The sequence below is a fragment of the Oryza glaberrima genome, chromosome 12 (assembly GCF_000147395.1).
Source record: "Oryza glaberrima chromosome 12, OglaRS2, whole genome shotgun sequence".
NCBI lineage: Eukaryota > Viridiplantae > Streptophyta > Magnoliopsida > Poales > Poaceae > Oryza > Oryza glaberrima.
Window position 1 is genome coordinate 17,373,446 of NC_068337.1, and position 23,796 is coordinate 17,397,241.

General features: G+C 42.5%; 4 protein-coding genes across 4 annotated transcripts; 3 read left to right on the top strand and 1 right to left on the bottom strand.

Moving 5' to 3' along the window:
• Positions 1-559: 559 nt before the first annotated feature.
• Positions 560-2,220, top strand: LOC127756973 (probable leucine-rich repeat receptor-like protein kinase At1g35710). The gene has a single exon (XM_052282362.1). It carries the CDS (start codon positions 1,277-1,279, stop codon positions 1,964-1,966), a length of 690 nt encoding a protein of 229 aa, XP_052138322.1. The 5' UTR covers positions 560-1,276; the 3' UTR covers positions 1,967-2,220.
• Positions 2,221-5,520: 3,300 nt separating this feature from the next.
• LOC127756336 (receptor kinase-like protein Xa21) lies at positions 5,521-10,413 on the top strand. The gene is made up of 4 exons (XM_052281703.1): positions 5,521-5,940; positions 6,302-7,012; positions 7,309-9,298; positions 9,528-10,413. Exons 1-4 carry the CDS (start codon positions 5,521-5,523, stop codon positions 9,938-9,940), a joined length of 3,534 nt encoding a protein of 1,177 aa, XP_052137663.1. The 3' UTR covers positions 9,941-10,413.
• Positions 10,414-11,228: 815 nt separating this feature from the next.
• LOC127756473 (uncharacterized) lies at positions 11,229-15,252 on the top strand. Its single transcript, XM_052281799.1, has 8 exons — positions 11,229-11,603; positions 11,684-11,789; positions 12,252-12,344; positions 12,467-12,662; positions 12,851-13,029; positions 13,370-13,623; positions 13,866-14,026; positions 14,121-15,252. Exons 1-8 carry the CDS (start codon positions 11,300-11,302, stop codon positions 14,286-14,288), a joined length of 1,461 nt encoding a protein of 486 aa, XP_052137759.1. The 5' UTR covers positions 11,229-11,299; the 3' UTR covers positions 14,289-15,252.
• A 1,940-nt stretch (positions 15,253-17,192) lies between these two features.
• On the bottom strand, positions 17,193-22,081 carry LOC127756215 (uncharacterized). Its single transcript, XM_052281610.1, has 6 exons — positions 21,783-22,081; positions 19,705-20,050; positions 19,258-19,342; positions 17,923-18,009; positions 17,616-17,849; positions 17,193-17,490 (listed from the first exon to the last, which is right to left on the bottom strand). Exons 1-6 carry the CDS (start codon positions 21,947-21,949, stop codon positions 17,417-17,419), a joined length of 993 nt encoding a protein of 330 aa, XP_052137570.1. The 5' UTR covers positions 21,950-22,081; the 3' UTR covers positions 17,193-17,416.
• Positions 22,082-23,796: the final 1,715 nt, after the last annotated feature.

Genomic DNA, 23,796 nt, shown 5'->3' on the forward strand with positions numbered 1-23,796 from the left:
ACGGTTTTTCACGGTTATCGCGGTTACCATGCGGTAACCGTGCTTACCACCGGGGCGCGGTAACTCCGGCCCGGCGGTTCGGGAAACCTGGGACGGAGTAGTAGGTGCTTCGATGACTTTGTTGAAGAGAACATGTCCGACCAACCGGCCCCACTCTCAGCGACTCCCTCCGCCGCCGGCCTCACTCACTCACCCACCCATGGCCTCGCCGCTCGCCGGCGTCGCCGGGCTCGGGCCCGCCGCCGCCTCCCTCTCGCTGGCCCCTGGCCCTCTCCCCCCTCCTCCGACACCTCCGCCTCGCTCCTCCCCCCCTCCTCTGCCTCCTCCTCTCCAGCCCCACCGTCGCCGCCGCCGCCGACGCCGACCCATGCCGTAACTCCGCCGCGTCCCCGCGCCTCGCATCGTTTTAGCGGCTGCTTGGGGGCGCTTGGGCTTGACCCGATCTGGTGCTCGTCAGTGCTCGCGCCGCGGGTGCCGTGCCGGTGCTCGGGTTACAGGGATTACAGCCGGCCGTGCTCCTGATCTCCGGCTGCGACCTCAGCAACGTCGCATGCTTCGACAGGTGATCTCATATATCGAAAGTTCAATTGCCTGGTCGTGCACACTTACTAGGGAAATTTTGGGGGAATTTCTTGTGATGCATTTGCTGAGTTGTAGTAGTAGACTTATAGTGAAGCTAGACGGTTCAAATATATGGGTTTGTTAGGGATTTAGTGGGGATAAATTGGTGCTGTTGGAGATTTTGGACTATATTCATGAGAATTTTAGTGCATTTGGTTTGCTAAAGAATCATTGCTTCTTTTTTCTTTGTTGCATACCAATAAGAGTCATGGGATTGTGCTGTTCAAACTTGTCATCAAACCAAACGCACCCAAGTCGTTTTGGATAAAAGGCCTGAGAACGCACCCAAGTCGCTTTGGATAAAAGGCCTGAGAACGCACCCAAGTCGTCGATAGTTGACCGTATGATTTTAGCCAAGAAAGGGCAATGAGGATGAATACCTTCTTGACTTGGAAAGGTGACGCATTCTATTTGTAGTACCAGACAGTGATTATTGCACACCTTTGATGTGTGCAATAATCTCGTTGATTTGCTGCAAGTTAAAGCAGCTGAGCTACGTAGCTAAGCAGGTAGCCATGGAGCGGCACGGCTGTAGTCGCCACCGCCATTGCTCCTTCGTCCTGCTCATCGTCGTGGTGGTGGTGGCCTACCTCCTCGTCGGTGTCGTCCCTGCATTGCAGGCTTCAGTAATCCCGAGGATGATGGCCGTGCTCTCATGCAGTTCCAGTCCCTCATCACGGAGGACCCGTATGGGGCCTTGGCGTCATGGGGTGGCAGCAGCGGCAGCAACCACTCTGCCTCACCGGCGACGCCATGCGGGTGGTGTGGTGTGACGTGTGGGGTGCGCGGGCGTAGCCGTGGGCGTGTCACGGCGCTAGACCTCCGCGGGCTCGGCCTAGGAGGCGCCATCGTCGCCCAATCGTCCCTGTCCAGCCTCACCTACCTCCGGTGGCTTGACCTCTCCCAGAACCGCCTGTGTGGTGGCGTCCCCACACCGCTGCCACTCTCCCTCGAGTACCTCAACCTCAGTTGTAACGCGCTGCAGGGGGCGGTGTCCTCAGAGCTTGGGTCGCTTCGCCACCTCCTGGTGCTCGTCCTCGACACCAACAACCTCACCGGCGGCATCCCTGCCTCCCTCGGAAACCTCACCTCCCTCACCGATCTCGCCCTCACCGGCAACCACCTCAGCGGCCACATCCCCAGTGCCCTTGGCAACCTCTGTGCCCTCACCAGCCTCTACTTGAACGACAACATGCTCGAGGGATCCATACCCCTCTCGGTGTTCAACCTCTCCTCTCTGCAGCATTGTCACGCCAGAGCATTCGTCATCAGACTCGGGCGCGGAAGGAAGGATCAAATCAAGTGGGCCGTCGACTACCGCTCGGCCCAGACGGGAGAGGCGTGACAACCTGCGCGTGAAGGGGAAGGATTGGGTCCAGTAGCTTCTGGCTAAGTCTATAAATAGATTACCCTTGTACTGAAAGAAGTGAACTGTATCCCCTTCTCCAAGTCTGTATCTGCTTTGTTCTTCTCTGTTCTTCTCTATTCCTTCCAAATTCCAGATTCTATCTCTAATTCTTCTTGCTGAGATCTCGGTTCGTAACATCTTGGTATCAGAGCTCGTTTCCATCCTGGAGAAGCCAAGGTTCCAGACGCGGCTACAGCTTCAAGTCGATGCCATGGAGAAACAAGCGGGAGGATTCGAGAAGATGCTCGAGGGAATCCAGAACGCCATCGGCGCTGTTGCGGTGAAGCAGGATGAAACACAAGCGGTGGTGCTCCAGATGGATAAAGCGATGGCTAGCTGGCGACCTCAAGTGGATGCAGCAGTCAAGGGACTTCAATCTGAGATGGGTGAGCTGAAGAAACAAGTGGAGATTCTGGAGAAGCTTCGTGGCGAGTTGGGCAATTCGTCGAACATGTTGCAGGCAGGCGCCATCTCCACGCGGAAGCAAGGCGACGACAACGATCAACGTCCACCGCTACTTCCCACGCCGGAGTCGTTCGTTGCTTCGACGTCGGCGGGAGATTCTGGCTCAAATGGCCACCGCGTTGCAATCAACAACCGGGGGAAGGCAACAGGAGTGATTATTCCTCCTGTGCCACCTCCGGTCACGGGTACGACTAATTCTCCATTTTCCCATCGCTTTGCTTGTGATTCATTGCATCGGGATGAAGTTGGGGGTTCTGAGGATCGAGGCTATAATCATCGGGTTCCGAAATTGGATTTTCCACAGTTTGATGGGGTAGATCCACAAAATTGGCGCATGAGATGTGAGCATTACTTTGGGGTTTATGGTACTCATCCAATACTTTGGGTCAGGGTGGCTACCATTTACTTTACTGGAAGAGCAGCCTCATGGTTACGCTCGTCGAAGGCTCATTTGCGGTTTTCTGAGTGGTCGGATTTTTGCTTAGCAGTGGATAGGAAATTTGATCGAGATAGGCATCAGATGTTGATTCGTCAGATAGAGCAGATTAAGCAAACCGGGACGGTGGAGGAGTTTTATGAGCGCTTTGATGATGTTACGAATCAATTGCTTGCTTTTGATCCTATGTACAATCAGCTCACGATTGTGCATAGGTTCACTGAAGGGTTGCGTTTTGACATTCGTCATGCTGTTATGATGCAACGTCCTCGCGACCTAGAGACTGCTCTGGCTATTGCTTGTTTACAGGAGGAATGGACGGAGACTCAGAAGCCCAAGGAATTTCGTAAATTGGGTGATCATGTTCTGCGGATTAAAGGAGCTTATCCTCTTCCACTTCCTCCTAGCAAGGTGTCGGAATCTAGTGCAGGGGCTGGCAAGTCTTCATCTGAACCTGTCAAGACTACTGCTATTGCTGACAGAATGCGAGCTCTCAAGGCTCATCGGCGAGCCCAAGGTCTCTGTTATCTTTGTGCAGAGAAATGGTCACCATCTCACAACAAGTGTTCAGGTTCTGTGCAGTTGAATGCTGTGCAGGAGATGTTTGCTCTACTGCAACAAAATGACAGTGATTCTGGTGATTCTTCTGGAGAGGATACTGAGCCTCATTCTCTGTTCTCCTTGTCAGTCCATGCTATTCAGGGTACAACTACTGCTCAAACTATGCGTTTGCAAGGGATTATTCAGGGCTATGATATTCTAATTCTAGTAGACTCTGGCAGTTCCTGCAGTTTCATCAGTTCGTCAGTGATGCCTCAGTTGTCGAACTTGATACAGTTGCCTGTTTCTTTTCAAGTTAAGGTGGCTAATGGACAAATGTTGTCTTGTGAAACTGAATTGGCTAATGTTTCTTGGTCAGTTCAGGGACATCATTTTTGTTCTGCCTTGAAGGTGTTACCACTTCAGAGTTATGATATGATTTTAGGAATGGATTGGTTGGAGCGATACAGCCCTATGGATATTGACTGGCAGCAGAAGATAATTCGGTTTACATTGGATGGCCAGTTGATTACTTTATGTGGGGTGGTTCCATCAGTATCTGCTAATCCTGTCTTATCGGTACTGGAGTTACATCAATTGTATCAGTCCGGTTCTATTGAAGGTCTAGTTCAGTTATACACCCTTGATTCTGAGTCTAGTTCTGATTTGCCAATTCCGGACAATATTCAGCAATTGTTACAGAGCTTTGCGGATGTGTTTCAAGAACCACAAGGACTTCCTCCTGTTCGGGAATATGATCACACTATTCCATTAATTCCTGGTGCGCAACCAGTTAATGTTCGCCCTTATCGTTATACACCGTTGCAGAAGGATGAAATTGAACACCAAGTTGCTGATATATTGGACAGAGGTATCATCAAACCCAGTTCAAGTCCTTTCTCTTCTCCGGTTCTTTTGGTCAAAAAGAAAGATGGTTCTTGGCGGTTTTGCGTTGATTATCGCCATCTTAATGCGATTACTGTCAAAAACAAATATCCTTTGCCTATAATTGATGAACTCTTGGATGAATTAGCGGGCGCTTGTTGGTTCTCTAAATTGGATTTGCGTTCCGGCTATCACCAAATTCGCATGCATCCGGATGATGAGCATAAGACTGCCTTTAAGACGCATCATGGGCATTTTGAGTTTCGTGTGCTTCCTTTTGGGTTGACTAGTGCTCCAGCAACATTTCAGAGTATTATGAACTCGGTTTTAGCTCCATATCTGCGACGCAGTGTATTGGTGTTTGTCGATGACATCCTTGTTTATAGTCACTCTTTGGCAGAGCATGAAGTGCATTTGCACCAAGTTTTGCAAATCTTATCTGATAATCACTTGAAGGTTAAGCAATCGAAATGTTCTTTTGCTCAGCCCCAGTTGGCTTATTTGGGTCATGTGATTAGTGCCAATGGGGTAGCTACTGATGAGGACAAAATTGTGGCTGTTCGGAATTGGATTACTCCTACATCAGTCAAAGAATTGCGCAGTTTTCTTGGGTTATCGGGCTATTACCGCAAGTTTGTGCGCAATTATGGGATTATTTGTAAACCTTTGACTAACTTGTTAAGGAAGGGACAGTTGTTTGTCTGGACATCTGTTCATGAGGAGGCTTTTGTTACTCTGAAATATGCCTTGATCTCAGCTCCTGTTTTGGCCATGCCAGACTTTCAGAAACAATTTGTTGTCGAAACAGATGCATCTGACAAAGGAATTGGTGCTGTCTTAATACAGTCAGATCACCCTATTGCTTCACCCTATTGCTTTTCTCAGTAAAGCATTAGGACCTCGCACTCAGGGTCTCTCTACTTATGAGAAGGAAAGTTTGGCAATTATCTTGGCTGTGGAGCATTGGAGATCGTATTTGCAACATGATGAATTTGTAATACGGACTGACCACCGTAGTTTGGCCTTCTTAGATAATCAACGATTGTCCACCACTTGGCAACAGAAAGCTCTTACCAAGTTATTGGGGTTGCGTTATCGTATTGCCTATAAAAAGGGTTTGGAAAATGGAGCTGCTGATGCGTTATCTCGACAATCTCCTGTTGATATGGTGGAGATTTCGGCGCTATCTGTCAGTATTCCTGCTTGGCTGCAGGAGGTACCTCTGGGATATGCTAATGATTCCGACACTCAGCGGATTCTCACTTCTCTGCTTAATAATGGAAAGCATCATGCACATTATGAATTGCAATCTAATATCCTGTATTTTAAGAAAAGGATTTGGCTTGGTAACAATAAATCTTTGCAACAGCAAATTCTGGCCAATTTGCATACTGCAGCTGTGGGTGGACACTCTGGTAATTTGGCTACTTATCATCGAGTGAAGCAACTTTTTGCTTGGCCAGGTTTAAGGCAATCTGTGCACAATTTTGTTCAGGCTTGTGATGTTTGTCAACGAGCTAAGTCTGAGCATATCAAGTTACCTGGGCTATTACAACCTTTGGAAGTACCTGATCATGCTTGGCAAGTAATTTCAATGGATTTCATTGAGGGTTTACCGTTATCAGACCATTGCAACGTCATTTTGGTCATTGTGGACAAATTTTCGAAGTTTGCTCACTTTTTGGCTCTTCGACATCCTTACACAGCTTTGTCTGTCTCAACTTTTTATGGATCACATACATTGCATTCATGGTCTGCCTCGTGCCATCATTTCTGACCGAGATCGGGTATTTACTAGCACTTTGTGGAAGGAATTATTTTTAAGAGCTGGCACTCAATTGCGAATGAGTTCTTCTTATCATCCGCAAACTGATGGACAAACGGAGAGAGTTAATCAATGTTTAGAGACATTTCTTCGTTGTTTTGTGCATTCTTGTCCCAAACAGTGGAAGCATTGGTTAGGAATGGCTCAGTTTTGGTACAACTCTTCTTACCATTCAGCCATTGCTATGACTCCTTTTGAAGCATTGTTTGGTCATAAACCATCCTATTTCGGATTAACTATTACTGCCGTTGATGCTCCTGTGAGTTTGGCTTCCTGGTTGACTGATCGCAATAACATGAGTGCTTTGATTCATCATCATTTGCTGCGGGCTCAGCAACGCATGAAACATCAAGCAGATTTACATCGGTCTGAGCGTATCTTCACTGTGGGTGATTGGGTGTTCCTTAAGCTCCAACCATATGTGCAGCAATCTGTCATGACCAGAGCCAACAGGAAATTATCCTTCAAATTTTATGGACCTTTTCAAGTCTTGCAACGAGTGGGCAGTGTGGCTTACAAGTTGGATTTGCCGTCTACAAGTATGATCCATCCTGTGGTGCATGTCTCTCAACTGAAGAAGGCATTGGCACCAGCTGAAAAAGTTCAGGCTTCTCTTCCCACGCTGGATTCTGAATTTGGTCCATTAGCTGTTCCTCATCGTATTTTGGAACGCGGCCTTCGTCAACGGGGTGCCAAACTAATTGAACAAGTTCAGGTTGAATGGAAGGGTACTTCTTCTCCAGCTATTACATGGGAGAATCTTGAGGAACTTCGTCACAAGTTTCCAGCTGCACCAGCTGGGGGTCAAGCTGGTTCTCAAGGAGGGAGGAATGTCATGCCAGAGCATTCGTCATCAGACTCGGGCGCGGAAGGAAGGATCAAATCAAGTGGGCCGTCGACTACCGCTCGGCCCAGACGGGAGAGGCGCGACAACCCACGCGTGAAGGGGAAGGATTGGGTCCAGTAGCTTCTGGCTAAGTCTATAAATAGATTACCCTTGTACTGAAAGAAGTGAACTGTATTGAACAAACATATTCTGAATACCAATCCCTTCCCCTTCTCCAAGTCTGTATCTGCTCTGTTCTTCTCTGTTCTTCTCTGTTCTTCTCTATTCCTTCCAAATTCCAGATTCTATCTCTAATTCTTCTTGCTGAGATCTCGGTTCGTAACAAGCATCTCGTTATGCAGTTCAACAATCTCACTGGGACACTTCCTCCCTGCGCCGGCAACAGGCTGCCCCGCCTCAAGGTGCTCAGTGTCGACAGAAACCAGCTCCATGGTGCCATTCCGGTCTCTCTCTGCAATTCCTCCAAGCTCGAAGTGATCCAGATGATGAAGAATTCCTTCTCAGGAGTCATCCCGGATTGCCTTGGAGCTCACCTCCAGAACCTGTGGGAACTGACCCTGGATGATAACCAGCTAGAAGCAAATTCTGATTCCGATTGGAGATTTCTGGACAGTCTGACAAATTGCAGCAATCTGAAGGTAATTGGTCTGGCTGGAAACAAGCTGCGAGGACTTCTTCCGGGCTCGATTGCGAACCTTTCGACGAGCATGGAGTTCTTGAGCATATACAACAACATGATACATGGGCAAATACCTCAGGGAATTGGCAACCTTGTCAACCTGGACTCGATTTACATGCATCTGAATAACCTTGCTGGCACCATTCCTGACTCAATTGGCAAGCTTAAGAAGCTGAGTAACCTGTACTTGTATGACAACAACTTGTCAGGGCAAATTCCAGCAACAATTGGCAATCTTACCATGCTGAGCAGACTATCCCTCAACGAGAACATGCTAACTGGCTCCATACCATCCAGTCTTGGCAACTGCCCTTTGGAGACACTGGAACTGCAAAACAATCGCCTCACTGGTCCAATACCCAAAGAAGTTCTCCAGATATCTACTCTCTCCACCTCTGCCAATTTCCAAAGGAACATGCTAACAGGATCATTGCCATCAGAAGTTGGTGACCTGAAAAACCTCCAAACTTTGGATGTATCTGGAAATAGGTTAACTGGGGAAATTCCTGCCTCTCTCGGCAATTGTCAAATCTTACAATATTGCATCATGAAAGGAAATTTTCTTCAAGGAGAAATTCCATCCTCAATCGGACAATTGAGGGGTCTCTTGGTTCTTGATCTATCAGGAAACAACTTGTCTGGTTGCATTCCGGACTTACTCAGTAACATGAAAGGTATTGAACGCCTGGATATCTCCTTCAATAACTTTGAGGGTGAAGTTCCAAAACGTGGAATATTTCTTAATGCCAGTGCCTTTTCGGTCGAGGGGATCACTGGCTTGTGTGGGGGTATCCCTGAGCTGAAATTGCCACCTTGCTCAAACTACATCAGTACTACCAACAAGCGATTGCACAAGCTTGTCATGGCCATCTCCACAGCCTTTGCCATTCTGGGTATTGCTTTACTGCTTGCACTATTTGTATTCTTTCGTCAAACAAGGAATTCAAGAAAGGGAGAGCATGCCTTACTGCTCATCAGTGATCAGCATGTCAGGGTTTCATATACTGAGTTGGTGACTTCAACAAATGGTTTTGCTTCTGAGAACCTCGTAGGTGTTGGAAGCTTCGGCTCTGTCTACAAGGGAACAATGATGAGCAATGAAGAAGAGGTGGTTGTCGCTGTGAAGGTGCTCAACCTCCAGCAGCGAGGAGCATCCCAAAGTTTTGTTGCGGAATGTGAGACTTTGAGATGTGCTAGACACAGGAACCTTGTGAAAATTTTGACGTTGTGCTCGAGCATTGATTCGAGAGGTCTTGATTTCAAAGCCATTGTATTTGATTTTCTACCAAATGGAAACCTACACCAGTGGCTGCACCCCAGGGAACATGGCAACCAAACTGGACTTAGTCTTATCCAGCGGATCAACATTGCCATTGATGTAGCTTCAGCACTTGAATATCTTCACCAATATAGACCAGCCCCAATAGTTCATTGCGATCTTAAGCCAAGCAATATTCTCCTTGATAATGACATGGTTGCCCATGTTGGTGATTTTGGGCTTGCGAGATTTGTTGATCATGGTCAACATAGCCTCCCAGATATATCAAGTGGTTGGGCTACAATAAGGGGAACCATTGGATATGCTGCTCCAGGTCAGGTTCAAGCTATACCCTATATACATGTTCTCTACAAATTTCTATAGATTCATTTCTCCCTTTTGTAATCATTGCATGGTAAAAAGCACTACCATACACCTGCAAGTAAAAATTAACTTTACTAAAAAAACAAAACAATATTAGTAGACAAAATGCTAAAACTTGTTTTATTTGATGAAGATAGTAGCGATTTATATGGTTGCAATATTTATGTGTCTCAAACCAGAGTATGGACTCGGCAACAAAGTCTCGATCTACGGCGACACATACAGCTTCGGAGTACTACTGCTGGAAATCTTCACAGGAAAAAGGCCAACGGATGCTGATTTCGCGCAAGATCTCAGCCTTCACAGGTATGTGCAGATCGCGCTGAGAGATCACCAAGTCGCCAGCGTGATAGACGAACAGCTACTACTGTCAGTACAAGACGGCGAAAATGAAGGAAGAGCATCCAACAGCTCCAGTAGTAGTAGCAGCACCAGAGAAGTGATTATTGCGTACATCGCTTCGATTCTGCAGATTGGAATTCGGTGTTCGGAGGATGTTCCAACAGATCGCCTGCTGATCTGTGATGCCCTGAGAGAGCTTCAGGGGTTAGACGACAAGTATCGCGTGCACCTACGAATTGGGGGAAGATGATAAAAATCATCTTCAAGACCTGTTTGGCATAAAGGATTTCCAACCACCCCCAATATATATTTGAGAATTCTGTGTTCAGAATAGATCCCAGATGCTTTGACTGCAACTGTTAAAAGAAATGCTAATATTTTGGAATCGAGGGAATTTGCAAGCATTGATTTTAGCAAACCGTTTTGTCAATCGTTGTAATTTCCAGTATACATAATCCTGCTACTAGTAGTAAAATGTTGTGATGGTCTCTACACTTTTTTGCGGTTGTAAATCCGATCCTTCTTGTGTATGCTGTACGTTTCTTGATAATAGAACCAATTTTTCAAGCTATAAAATAGGGATAGTTAGCTACTTGTCATGGTAAAAAATGTAACATTATCATTTTGAGTAAAATGGTGGCTTTTTTTATTAGGAACTCAAAGAAACAAGTGACATCTATAAAATAGGGATATATTAGGGACTGGATGGAGTGCCAAGGAGCAAGAAAAATGATCTTAATCAGAGAGGGATATTTTGCAGTTTTACATCCTACTAGCAATATGTTTGTGCGTTATAACGGAATTCATGAAAAGATGGTTCAATGGTTTTAGAGGACAACTTAGAAGCTAAAACCAAAAACTCTACATATCCCAGCATATTTATACAATACGAACTTGTGGAGGCGTGTTTGCGTGTGTATATACAATATAAAATAGTAGAATAAAGCGAATCGATATGAAATAACCTTGATAATTGATAGATCTACTACTACCTTCTCCCAGAAAGATCGCAGTCTTACACTGTTTATATTTAATGTTTGATTGTCCGTCTTATTTAAAAATTTATTATGATTATTATTTTATTATTATTAAATGATAAAACATTAATAGTATTTAATGTGTAATTTTTTTAATTGTTTTTTAATTTTTTTTAGATAAGATGGACGGTAAAGCGTTGGACAAGAAAACCCACAACTGCACTTAAAATGGTACGGAGATAATACTATGCTTCGGTAGTAATCAGGTTTTAACAAAAATGTTGAATTTCCGTTTTTTTTTCCTCCGGTAATCGTCCTATCACTTGCACTCCTATTCTTTCACTTATTCGCTTATTCAAATAGCTTATTAACAAATAAAATATAATTTATGAGTACAACTTTTATATATGTATCCTTAGTGAATTAAAAGAAAATGTTGTAAAATAAATTACGATGAAAAAATAAAAATAAAATTAAAATTAAAATTTCTAAAATTGAAAATTTAACTTATGTTATAAACATAAGGCACGCAATGAGCCAACCCTCCAAATTTTGGTTGAACCAGATAGACGGACCAGACAAACCGACCCCACCCCACTACGGCCGCGTCCCGCTCGGTCGCCGGAGACACCATGGCCTCGCCGCTCGCCGGCGTCGTCCGGCTCGCCGCCGCCTCCCGCGCGCTGCTCCTCGCCCTCTCCCTCCTCTCCCGCCTCCTCTTCCGCCCCTACGACACCTCCGCCTCGCTCCACCCACCTTGCCTCCTCCCCTCCCCCTCCCCCAACTCCACCACCACCGCCGCCAACTCCATCGCCTCCCTCGCCGTGTGGGACGGCGTCCACTTCCTCCGCGCCGCCGAGTGCGGCTACGAGTACGAGCAGTCCTTCGCCTTCCTCCCGCTCCTCCCGGCCTCGCTCAACCTCCTCGCCCGATCCGGTAAGTCGCCCCCGCGCCTCGAGTGAGTTCGCCTCGGGATTGCTTGGGTTTGATCTGATCTGGTGGTGCTGGCTTGGCAGTGCTCGCGCCGCTGGTGCCCGTGCTGGGGTACAGGGCCGTGCTCGTGGTCTCCGGCTACGTTCTCAACAACGTCGCGTTCGTCGCCGCCGCGGCCTACTTCTACAGGTGAATCTTCTACATCGATGTTAAATTGCTGGTCGTGCGAATTTAGTAACAGAATTTTGGGCTTTTGTTATGGCGCATTTGCTAAGTTTTTAGTAAGATTAGGTTCAAATATAAGGTTCTCTTAGTGTGATTTAGTGGGGTAAATTGGTGCTTTTAGGATGTTGGAAATTTTGGAGGTTTTTTTCATGAGAATTAGAGGGTATTTACTTCACTATTGTAATAAAAATAATACTGCTGGCTTCGTTTTCGGCATATCAATCAGAATTTTAGGCTATTTAAGAGTACTAGTTGTTCGGTTGGTGCTTAAAGCATTCGCCTGTTCCTTGTACATTTTTGTGGGTTCAAGATGCTTAGGCGCTTTTTTGCTCATTTGGGATAACTGATAACGCTATTTTTGCAAATGTTCCACTATTGCTGAATGTTTCATGCATTTCTGAAATGACTAAAATCCTCGTTTTTCAGATTGTCCGTGCTGATCTTGAAGAGCCCGAGTGCTGCTTACCGAGCATCTGTTCTCTTTTGCTTCAACCCTGCTTCTGTGTTCTACTCATCACTGTAACTTTCTTTCCCTCTTCACCCAATTGCCAGAATAAGCAAAGTGTGTACCTTTTTTAGGGCAAGAAAAACTCATCTACCTACAATATCCTAATAGCAACATAAATTGTTGTTCATTGCAGGTACTCAGAGAGTCTATATGCTCTGTTTTCACTTGGGGGAGTATTCTACGTGTTTACCGGTGCTAATACCATTGCAATGATAATGCTCGCTCTCTCCGGTTCAGCTAGATCAAATGGAGCACTTAATGCTGGTTATTTCTGTTTTCAGGCTTTGCTACATGCATATGATGCTGCTTTCCAGAAGAAACGGCCCATGGTAGGTTTAGTGTTAGATTGCTTTATGGTCTCTCACAGTTTCACACCGTGCTTATTGTAACTAGCTGGCCTGAAGGCACCACATGACAAAATGCAACTTTGATCTTTGCAAAGTTTCGTTGTGCTACATAAGATGCTAGTGCCAATGATTATCTGACTATATTTTCTTCTTTTTTTTCCTGTCCCAAGCTGGCAGTACAGGTTCTTGTCACTGGATTTTTGCGGTCTGTTTTTGTATTTATTCCGTTCTTTGCTTTCCAAGTATACGGATATCTGAACATATGCCTACACGGGAATATGGAGGAACTGAGACCATGGTGCAAATCTAAAGTGCCTCTTTTGTATGGTTTCATTCAAAGTCACTACTGGTAATTGTTTCTTTGTCAAAGTAACTTCATCAGTATTAACTTCATAATTTATTTCAAAGCTATCTATTGTTTTGTCCCATTTTCTTGATCTTACCAGCTAGATACGCAGCAGCTGCTTCTCAGAATACCATGTGGTATGTTAGGGGAAGGCAAAATTCATTCATGTTTACGGTCATCAGAATTTATTATAATAATCTCTGCTGAAAATCATGTGTGTATCCTGTAAACCATTATTCAAGCATGTGTATATTCTTTCCCTGTACTAAATCACATGTTTTTAATACCTTTTTTGGGTTTATCATTTCTAAGTTTGACACTATTATCATTTCTGTCTTTTCAGGGGGGTTGGTTTCTTGAGGTACTTTCAAGTGAAGCAGCTTCCAAACTTTCTTTTGGCTTCACCAGTTTTGAGTCTTGCAGTTTATTCTATTGTTCATTACACAAAAATGCTTCGCCAACTCTTTGAATCAAATAGCATACATGAACTGATTGTTGCTACGGTCGAGGGGAGATCAATTGAAGCATACAAAAGCTCAGATGTTGACACAGTATTAAAGAGTAAAGTTTCTACTAATGTAACTAACAAAGCACAAGGTACTACAATCTTATCTATTATTGATTTATTGAAAATCTTTCAACTTCTCTAAACATGCTGCTACTGAATTCTAGTATGTAACTTCTACCACTAAAGTTTTAAAGTGGCATAAAAAATAAGGAAATCTTAGACCTGTAAAAGCATTTACAGTGAATCAATCAAGTATTCAAGTGATATAGACTCCTAAAAATAATTATGTGTAAACCTTTTCTACAGACCTAACCCTTCATTAATTGAACAGGAATTGCAGTTGCTAAGAGGAGAAAATCAGTTGCTACCGAAACCGACTCAAATGACCAAATTATTGAAGTTAATAAGGATGTGTGCCCCATAGTAGTTCTTCCTTTCATTTTACATCTGGCATTCATGACATTCACTGCATTCTTTGTGATGCACGTCCAGGTCAGTGTAAATATTTTCAACACAATAAATTAGCTCATTTGGAGCTTCTACAGATTCCTTTGTTTACATCCCGTCTTTTGCTTTTACGGTGCAGGTCTCGACACGATTTTTATCTGCTAGTCCTCCAATTTACTGGGCAGCATCGCACATTTTGGTTTCTCCAAGCAGTTCTAAGAGATGGGGCAACATAATATGTGCTTATTTCATAGCTTATATTCTCCTTGGTAGCTTGCTTTTCTCCAATTTCTACCCGTTCACATGAAAATAGTTATGTCAATTATATGACCCGACGATCCACGCTGTAATGGATTGGTTTGCGCAATTTTTATTTATCATTGCGTGGATGATGGTAACTAGTTTTTGAAGATTCTCCTAGGTAAAGCTGTAAAATCAAAGATGTTTTGATTATTATTCTGTGATGAACAATTGGCATTGGAGATTATTGGTTTTGTTATTTGGAATTTTTTCACGAAGTGGTTTTGGAGATGATCGGATTTACAGGTGAATTGCAGGTTTATCATTTTATGTGGACCGGTCAGACCGGGCTCTGGTAGCCGGTCAGACCGGCGTGTATCGCACGGTCAGACCGGCGCAGCCCGCGGTCTGACCGGCCGACACTGTGTCGGTTTCGGTTTCGGGTTGTTTATTTGGATATCCGAGTTTATTCCATGATTATGACTTCTAGATGGATACTATACGTATGTAATACTATTGTTTGCTGCTAATGAGTCAAGTTGGAGATAGCTTGGTCTCGGAATATGGTTTCTTTGTTTGTTCCATGTGTAGGTGACTCGATGTCTCGGGAGAGTATTTGCGGTGATGGACCGGGAGTCGGCTTGGGGATAAGACGACGTCCGTGGTGGTCAAAGATCATGCGGGATTCTTAGGCAAGAGTTGATGCACGTGGTTGATGGAGATTCCATATGGCATACGATGGAGTTATTGTGTGCGTATGGGATGCGGAGTCGAATTTGGAAGGAGTCAAATTTGGTACGATTGGTTATGTAAAGTTTCTTTCTTGTCCTAGAGGGTTTCCTAAGGTGTTTAGGACTCCTAGTATGAGTTTGGTTTGTGGCTTTAGGCTGCCTACCTCATGTATAAATAGAGAGGGAGCGTGAGGCTTCCCGGTATCGCTTTAGAGAGCAATAGAGTTGAGTTTTGAGTTAGGGTTTCGAGTTTAGTCGAAATTTTTGTAAGGAGTGCTGTTGGTGCACTTTGTAAACACAGAGAGAATCAATAAAGTCGTCATCCACTTTAAGAGTTATTCGATTTGTGTTTACCGGGTTTCGGCGGTCTAACCGGCGATCTACCAGCGGTCAGACCGGCGGCATACGGGCGGTCAGACCGGCGGCGGCGACAGGCGCGGCAGGCGACTTCGGCGGTCAGACCGGAGATTCAACACCGGTCAGACCGACGGCATCGACTCGGTTAGACCGGCAGAACAACTTCGGTCAGACCGATCTCCATCGATTTCGAGGGTAACTTTTATTTCCGCTAAAAGTTTTCGGTTTTTTGGTATACCAACCATTCACCCCCCCTCTGGTTGGCTTAGTTCTTGTGATTCGATCCTACGAAAGCGTCCCTGTACAGCTGATGTATCCTTTGCGATTTGAATTTTGAGCGTGAAACTTGTTTGAACTGTTGTTGCATCCTTTGCAATTTGAATTTTGAGCGCGAAACTTGTTTGAAATGTTGTCTTGAACAAAAGATGGAAGAATCTTCCCATCGGGTGCCCGATACCCCCCAAACAATATCGGTCAGTCAAATGTCAGTTGACCAACGAGTGAAGCATCAAATTATATATGGTGAAAAAAAACAGAAAATGAAGCATTTAAAAATTTTGTGAAACACGGTGAAAATACATGTTGAAACATGTCGCTATCACATATGAAGCAACACGTGTTAACGGATTGAAACATACGTTTTTCTTTCATCAAAATATAATCATGCGATATCTTGTTATAAAGATTTAATTGTAACGAATAAAACGGTGTGATCGAATCTTAGATTGGATAAGTAGTTTAGGAAAAAAAATTGCTTTGAAGCTCGCTAAATGTATGCAAGCATGCATGGATGAGGTAGATAGAGAGGAGAGAGTAGTAACAAGTAGTTTCAGGAATCTTAGCTTGTGAAACATGTTGAAGACAAATATTGAAACATATCACCATCATGTATAAAACGTCGAGTGTTAACGGTTTGAAACACATGATTTTCTTTTAACATAATATAATCATATGATATCTTGCTGTAAATATTTAATTGCAACGAATATAACGGTGTGATAGGATCATAGATCGGATAAGTATTTTAGAAGAAAAAAATTAAAATGAGGAAGAAGGAAGGAGAGAACACAACTAACTGCCTATTTTACATGCATGCGATAGTGGCAGGGCGTCCGATCCATCGGTAGCTTCATTTACAACATTCTCGACAAAAGATACAAGATTTTTTTTTTCATTTTTCTGCCCTATTTAATGGAGTTGGAGATTTTAGATTTGAATTTTGAGCACGAAACTTGTTTTAACGGTTGTCTTGAACGAAAGATATGAGAGTTTGTTCATTTTTCTGCCCTGTTTAGCTAAGTTCGAGATTTTTATTTGAATTTTGAGCGTGAAACTTGTTTGAACTGTTGTCTTAAAGATATGAGAGTTTCGAATGAAAGATATGAGTTTGTTCATTTTTCTGCCCTGTTTAGCGGAGTTGGAGTTTTTAAATTTAAATTCGAAAGATAGAGAATTTGTTCAACGAAAGATAACGATAATTTGTTCATTTTTCTGAGGAGTTGGAGATTTTGATAACCAACTGCTAAGTATCCTGCTAGGGAGAATCTAAATAAGGCATTGCATCTGCCAAATACGGAAGTGAAATCTATTGCATCTACCAATCTTGAGATCTACCAAACTTGAGCTCCATCAATCTATCATGGCAAGTAGAACCGTAGAAGCAGATCAAAGTGGCAATGACAAAAACATAACAAAAATTGTTGCTAGGGCTGTTGTGAATGCATGATTTTAAACATGACTATGTTTTTAACTTTTTTTAGATAAGCCAATGCTTCACCAGGGCTGCGCAAATGGAGGCCTAAGCTCACCGAATTTTGTACCACGACCATGGGTAAAAGTGGCATTAAGAGCGATGTGCTTATTGTGAAAGTTCAGAAAACCAATTAGTCAAAACTGTTAGCCTGAGTTTCAAAATCTAAAGAACATAATATCAACATCTCATGATGCCCAAAGGCGTGTCTTAAAAAAAAATAAAACAAGCTATGGACTTTTGCGCATAGAGGCTGACAGCTAAATTATTCATCGAACTTCAAGTCAGGTCTCATGGAGTCATGGAGATCTCCACCAAGGCTAGTTGCGTAGAAGCCGCGGGGTTTCATTTTTCACCTTAGAGCGGCAACTGGAACTTCTCGAAAACAAGTATGGCGACAATTGGTCCCGCGAAATCTCCCAATGTACAACCTGCAATCCAGCAGAAAAACAATGTCAGCTTAGTTCGGATTGGACCATCATTCTGACAGCTCTTCCGTAAAAATTATCACAATGCAACTTCTTGTATTAAAGGAAGACGGTAAATGGTTACTCACCAAGCCACTGTCCATGTACTGGATGCACAAGGACCCCAATGCCAGCTCCTATTGAGGCAAAAACCAAAGAGAACCCGCATTTGACGGTTATGCCGTATATCTTTTTCCCGAACAGTTTGACTTTGTCCCTCTCATCAAACATTGCCTGATCATTGGAAGGCTTACCGAAAAAACATCTGTAAACCTCAACTATGGATTGCACAACCCAAGCAGCAGCAACTCCCAATGCATGCGCTGTTTTAAAGAAGAAAAAAATATGAGAAATGATCTACAAGTGGAAAATTGACAAATTGCAGGCAAAACTGACCTCGGAAAGTCGTTCTAGCAACACAATATGAGTACTCTTGGAAGGGCATCCCCCTTACAGATTTCCTCTTTGATGATTTTGAGGCATCTATAGATAGAACATAATTAAAACATATGGCATAAAACAGCGGTAAATGATAAACTGATAATATTTAACGCAATCACAAGATATTAAAAGCAAAACTTAAGATTAATTTGTTGACTGTTGAAACGTAGAAGCATCATAATACATATGACTATATGTGACATGACAAAACATATGAAGCTTATCATGAATAGTGATCTCAAAGCAGATAAAGTATGTGGCATATCTAAGATAAATTTGAAGGCGTGTATAAGCTTGAAGAGAGATAAGCTCTAGTGAGGCCAGCCATACTATATTGAACTAGGTTTTTCATGCACCCCGAGCTAAGGTCAAGTTTTAGGAAGTTAGTCACAGTTCATCCCAAACATAAAATTCTACTGTACTAACGTTCAGATGATACATGATCCTAAGATTGTCCAACTATGAACAAGCCAACAGATATTTGGGTAATATTATAACAGTAAAACAATAATCCACTATATAATATGCATGAGAAATAAAACTATAAAATTATAACAGTAACGATTTCTGTAGTCCAAGTGTTTGAATCACAAGTAAAAGCAAGACCTTTGAAAGTCAATATTATAGAGAATTTCTATTTTTAACTCATGGAAATGTCTTTGCATAGTTACTCAATCAGAATAAAACCACATTGATTTGTAGTTAATCATACATGCCAACCTCCTGAATCCTAGTTTTAATCTAGACTAAGATCTTACTTAACCTACATGGCAAAGCCATTGGTTCACATTAAAATCCATTGGCTGTGAAATTGTTAATGTCATCTATAAATATTACTACAATAATTGCTTGCATGCGGTGCTTCTAATTGCAAACATTTGCAAAGTTTAGTCCACTTAGCTATATCAATAGCACATTATCATCTGTACAAGGATGCAAAAGCTAGATCGGAGGAGAGGAATGGCAAAACTCAAGTAAAATAAATTAACTGAAAAATGTACTTCATAATGTACTGCACAGGTAGCAAAAACATTTTCTTGAGAAAATCTACTACCTCCGTCCTAAAATATAAGACCCAAGACCCATCCGAACCTATCCATATTCGTCGTACTAGGAAATTTTACATCCGATCCTAGGTTCTTATATTTTGGGATGGAGGGAGTATAAAAAATGCATCTCGTTCTCCGACTTATATTTATGGACTTAAGGGAGCTGCACAGGTGTCTGCTTGGATGCCATAGCTCTTTCAAATTTAGTAGAATATCTGATAAATAGAAAAAAAAATATTACCCTTGAGAAGCTTCCATGCTGTTCTTTGTGAAACATGACAAACTGCAATCCTTTCCAATATTCTTCTGGTTGTTACAACAGAAGTCTGAAATGTAAAACAAGAAGAGCATAGTCAGTGACTTTTCCACCTCTGATTACGCAAACTAGTATTGACCTTTTAGGGCTTAACTTTTAGAATATATAAGCTAGGTTACACTCCAGTTTATAAGTTCAATGGCTTCAGCTTAGTTGGGACTTGTAGTGCAAGGTGGGCATAAGTTTATAGAAGGATCCCCAGGAAGCCGCTAACCTATTCACGAGAGCTTCAGTGGCCCAGGCCTTAAATAGGGTGTAACTTGAGGAAACTACTGTGGCTAAAATAGTAGTCCAGTTGAACAACTAAGATTGAGACAACAATAATTAAAAAAAATCAACAAACATCAATTCTGCCAGTTCAGTAACAGGTACCTCACGGATGATTTGCTTCACTGAATTGTAGAAGGGAGTAACCAAATCAACAGGTGGCCTATTTTCAGACTCATCTTGAAGCAGGTCATCCTCATCATCACCATCAGTGTGCGGATGAGGTTCCAAAAGTGGCAAATAGTACAATAAGAAGGACCTCAGGGTTGTCAAGCTAAAATTCTTTAAAGCAAAGGCCGAAAAGAGTGGCTTCAACTCCAAGGGGTATTCCTTTATTGGGTACTGGAGGGAGTCTTGTATTTTGTCATTAAGACCATTAATAAGATCAGGAGCATCATTCAATCCAGTTGGTGCACCAGCATCACAATGGGCTATAGTAAACCCAGGGAAACTGAAGAAAAATGCAAAATTAATTGGGTATTAGCTCAACAGAACAAAAAATAAGAAGCAAAGAAAAAAAAATATATAAACATGTCTTATAAGAATCAGAAAATGTCTGTAGTCAGGTGTATTTGTGCATTTTCCTATGGCAGTGGAGAAATCTTTTATTACATTCATTAGTTAGCCTAGGTGCATGGCTTATTAGCGAATACAGTGCTAAAAGAAAAATCTTAATTCACATTTGCAAAAATATGTAATACTATTGTAATTCTTTTAGCATCATTAGATGGGCGAGGGTAGTGGACATTCACATTTAATTTCAGCTTAAATATGCTTGTTTCAGCTATGACCATCAAGTGAGAAAAGTTCTAACCTTTATATGATGAAAAGTGGTAGTGTAAACACAAATAAGAGAAGGCAAATATTGTCAATAAAACATTAAATTCGAACTAGCAGGTAAAGCAGTTTGTAGAAATCCCAAAGTTGAACAAAACACTTACATGCTATTGATTAAGACCATGAATGATACATTAAGGTGGTGTTTGGATCCAGGGACTAAATCTTAGTCCCTGTCACATCGGATGTTTGGACACTAATTAGAAGTATTAACCATAGACTAATAATAAAACTAATTGCATAAATGAGAGCTAATTCGCAAGACAAATTTTTTAAGCCTAATTAATCCATAATTAGCACATGTTTACTGTAGCATCACATAGGCTAATCATGGATTAATTAGGCTCAACAGATTCGTCTCGCGAATTAGTCTATGGAATGGGTTTTGTTATTACTCATTACTCTACGTTTAATACTTCTAATTAGTGTCCAAACATCCAATGTGACAGAGACTAAAGTTTAGTCCCAGAATCCAAACACCACCTAAATACAAAAATTGTCTTTATTTGTTTGCATCACTGTTGGTTGGAAAATCATGATGATGACCAGACAGATAATTATTAAACCAAGAGAAAATTACAACAACAAAAGCCAGCTAAATGGCAAACACTTCAGCTCTATGAGCAAGTGACTGCTATGACAACCTAACAAGAATCATTAAACATAAAAAGACAAGCTATCTGAACTTCCATAAAATGTAAAACGCAAAGTATGGGATCAACAGAAGCATTATTACTACTACATCCAGTCACAAAAAACATGTTGTTTTGGACATGTTTCAAGTCAAACTTCATAAATCTTGAACATCAATATATTTTAAGATTGGAGGCATGAAAATTATACCTGTAAATGAGAAATGACTACTACTTAAACACATCATGCACCTCATCTACCGAATGCCGTGCAAAGAACTAGGCTACCTAACTTTCTCCTATATAACACGAACTACCACAGGAGCACCAGTAACAGAGCATTTACCTTCCACATCTGCATTAAAAGAACACATCTTTGATCTAAACCCACAAGTGCAACAAAGGCAAATATGCCGCACTATGCTACTCCTAATCAACACACCATGCTATCGACAACATCATCAAGAGCTCTACATCTACATGTGAGGACGGGATTCCTGGTTCTCCGGAGGACCTCCCGCTCCACTAGCAAGTCAACATTGGGGATCGAAACAAGCACTACCGCTTGATAGTCGATAGCAGGGGGGAAAAAAGAAAGAAAGAAAGAAAAAGAAAAAAAAGAGAGGAGAAAATCCCTAGCTAGACAAGACGACGATTGGTAGTCGATAGGCAACAGGTGGGTGAGGAGGGGACAGTAGTGGGGAGGAAACGAACCCGAAGAGGTGGCGCGCGGAGAGGGGGATGCCGGTGGCGGAGAGCGCGGCGGCTGCGGCCGCGGTGGCGGCGTCGGAGGCGGAGATCGCGGAGTGGGCGTGGACCCCGGAGGCGTAGCGGGGGCCGCGGGAGGCGAGGTCGAGCAGCAGCGCGATGCCGACCGCCATCGTGGCTGGGGCAGGGGGATCTCTCTCTCTCGCGCGCGCGCGCGCGTGACGACGCGGGGCGGCGGCGGCGGCTGGTCGGAGGAGTGTGGACTCGCCGGCGTGGAGCGGAGGAAGCCCGGAAGGCGAGGCGGAAGGTGGAAGAGGTGAGGCGGGCCGGGGTGGGCTTTTTGTCGGTGTGGTTGGGTTGGGCCGTGATCGACTCGAATTCCGCGGCGTGTCCGATCCGGCCTTTGCCTTCTTCCGCGATTCAGACTAGGTTACTACTGTACTGCCTATGGGGGAGAAGGAATACGGGGCTACAAGCTCCGTGTTTAATTTTCAGGACTTTCCGAATCAGTGACAAAAACGGTGACAAAAACTTTTGACCGATCGAGTATACTCCCTCCGTTTCAAAATGTTTGATATCGTTGACTTTTTAGCATATGTTTGACCGTTCGTTTTATTCAAAAAAAGTTTGTGAAATATGTAAAACTATATGTGTACATGAAAATATATTTAACAATGAATCAAATGATTACTTAAATTTTTTGAATAAGACGAATGGTCAAACACGTACTAAAAAGTCAACGGTGTCAAACATATTGAAACAGAGGGAGTAGTTTTTAGAGTAAATTTTACAAAACTACATGTTTTGTGGTCTAAGTTGCAGAAAACCACACGCACTATGATACTTGACACTTGAGTACATATATTTTGGTTGTGTAGTTTCATAAAACTACACTATCGATGTATAGATTCTCCCACGAGATGATGCGGCTGTTTCACCTAGGACGAGGACATGGCATCCTATTACCAGCCATCGCACGAAATTAATATGATGCCACGTCCTCATACTAGATGAAACAACCACGTCATATCACGGGTGAATCCATTCATCGATAGTGTGGTTTTGTGAAACTAAAAAACCAAAATATATGTACTTAAATGCCAAGTGTCAAAATGTGTGTGGTTTTCTGCAACTTGAACCATAAAACATGTAGTTTTGTGAAATTTACTCTAGTTTTTAACAGTGGAACTGTTTTCGGTTCTAGGTGTATACAAAACTAGATGATTCCCCGTACTTTGCTGCGGGAATTACTAAGTAATCTTTGATATGTTTTTGTTGCCAATAATTGAGCTAGAAGTAAAAAAGGATATTAGTTATTAACAACAAATAAAACTGAATTGTCAAACCATTTTTGAGACAAATAAAGGTGTTTGAAACTTATGTAGATGAAGATGAAGATTAAGTGTTTTACGTAAAACGAGGTGGTATTAACGTATGATTAATTGAGTTTTAATTATTATAAACTTGAAAAATATATTTATCTCATATTTTAGAGCAACTTCCATATAGAAAGTTTTTGCACGAAACACACCGTTTAGCAGTTTGAGAAGCGTGTCATGAATATCCAAATTTTCATCCAACTTTTGTTAGAGAAAAGAACGGGAAGGAGGTCGTAGATAAAATATTAGATTGTAGGCCAATCTTACTCGCAAGAAGTGGAATGTAAGAAAATTTTGATGAAAAGTCTTGGTTTATTATTACTAATTACAAAAAGAAACTGAAAGTCAGGGTTTATTAATACTAATTATAAAAGAAACTGAATGATATCCTATACATGCTTTGATGCAGAATATATGAACGGATACATGTTAAGTATTATAAAAATGATGGATAGATCTATGTTGAAATACTATGAAAATAATATGTGGGATGATGATTGGATATGCTTGCATATTGATTTGTACAACTTAATAAAATTGTGGCTGATCGATGTTTCATGCTTGCATGAGTTTTGATATGTAATTTTTGCTAGTAGATAATGAGATGGAATGCTTGCATGTTGAGTTTTAGATTTAATGGG

Bases quoted from the DNA above. Each gene is read 5' to 3' on its own strand.
- LOC127756973 (XM_052282362.1), top strand. From the start codon at position 1,277: ATGCAGTTCCAGTCCCTCATCACGGAGGACCCGTATGGGGCCTTGGCG.
- LOC127756336 (XM_052281703.1), top strand. From the start codon at position 5,521: ATGGTGGAGATTTCGGCGCTATCTGTCAGTATTCCTGCTTGGCTGCAG. The intron at 5,941-6,301 runs GTAATTTCAATG...TGTCCCAAACAG, and splicing joins TACCTGATCATGCTTGGCAA to TGGAAGCATTGGTTAGGAAT. The intron at 7,013-7,308 runs GTCATGCCAGAG...TCCAAATTCCAG, and splicing joins GTTCTCAAGGAGGGAGGAAT to ATTCTATCTCTAATTCTTCT.
- LOC127756473 (XM_052281799.1), top strand. From the start codon at position 11,300: ATGGCCTCGCCGCTCGCCGGCGTCGTCCGGCTCGCCGCCGCCTCCCGC. The intron at 13,624-13,865 runs GTACTACAATCT...TTAATTGAACAG, and splicing joins TGTAACTAACAAAGCACAAG to GAATTGCAGTTGCTAAGAGG. The intron at 14,027-14,120 runs GTCAGTGTAAAT...TTTACGGTGCAG, and splicing joins TCTTTGTGATGCACGTCCAG to GTCTCGACACGATTTTTATC.
- LOC127756215 (XM_052281610.1), bottom strand. From the start codon at position 21,949: ATGGCGGTCGGCATCGCGCTGCTGCTCGACCTCGCCTCCCGCGGCCCC. The intron at 17,850-17,922 runs GTCAGTTTTGCC...TCTTTAAAACAG, and splicing joins TGCTAGAACGACTTTCCGAG to CGCATGCATTGGGAGTTGCT. The intron at 17,491-17,615 runs GTGAGTAACCAT...GCTGGATTGCAG, and splicing joins AGTACATGGACAGTGGCTTG to GTTGTACATTGGGAGATTTC.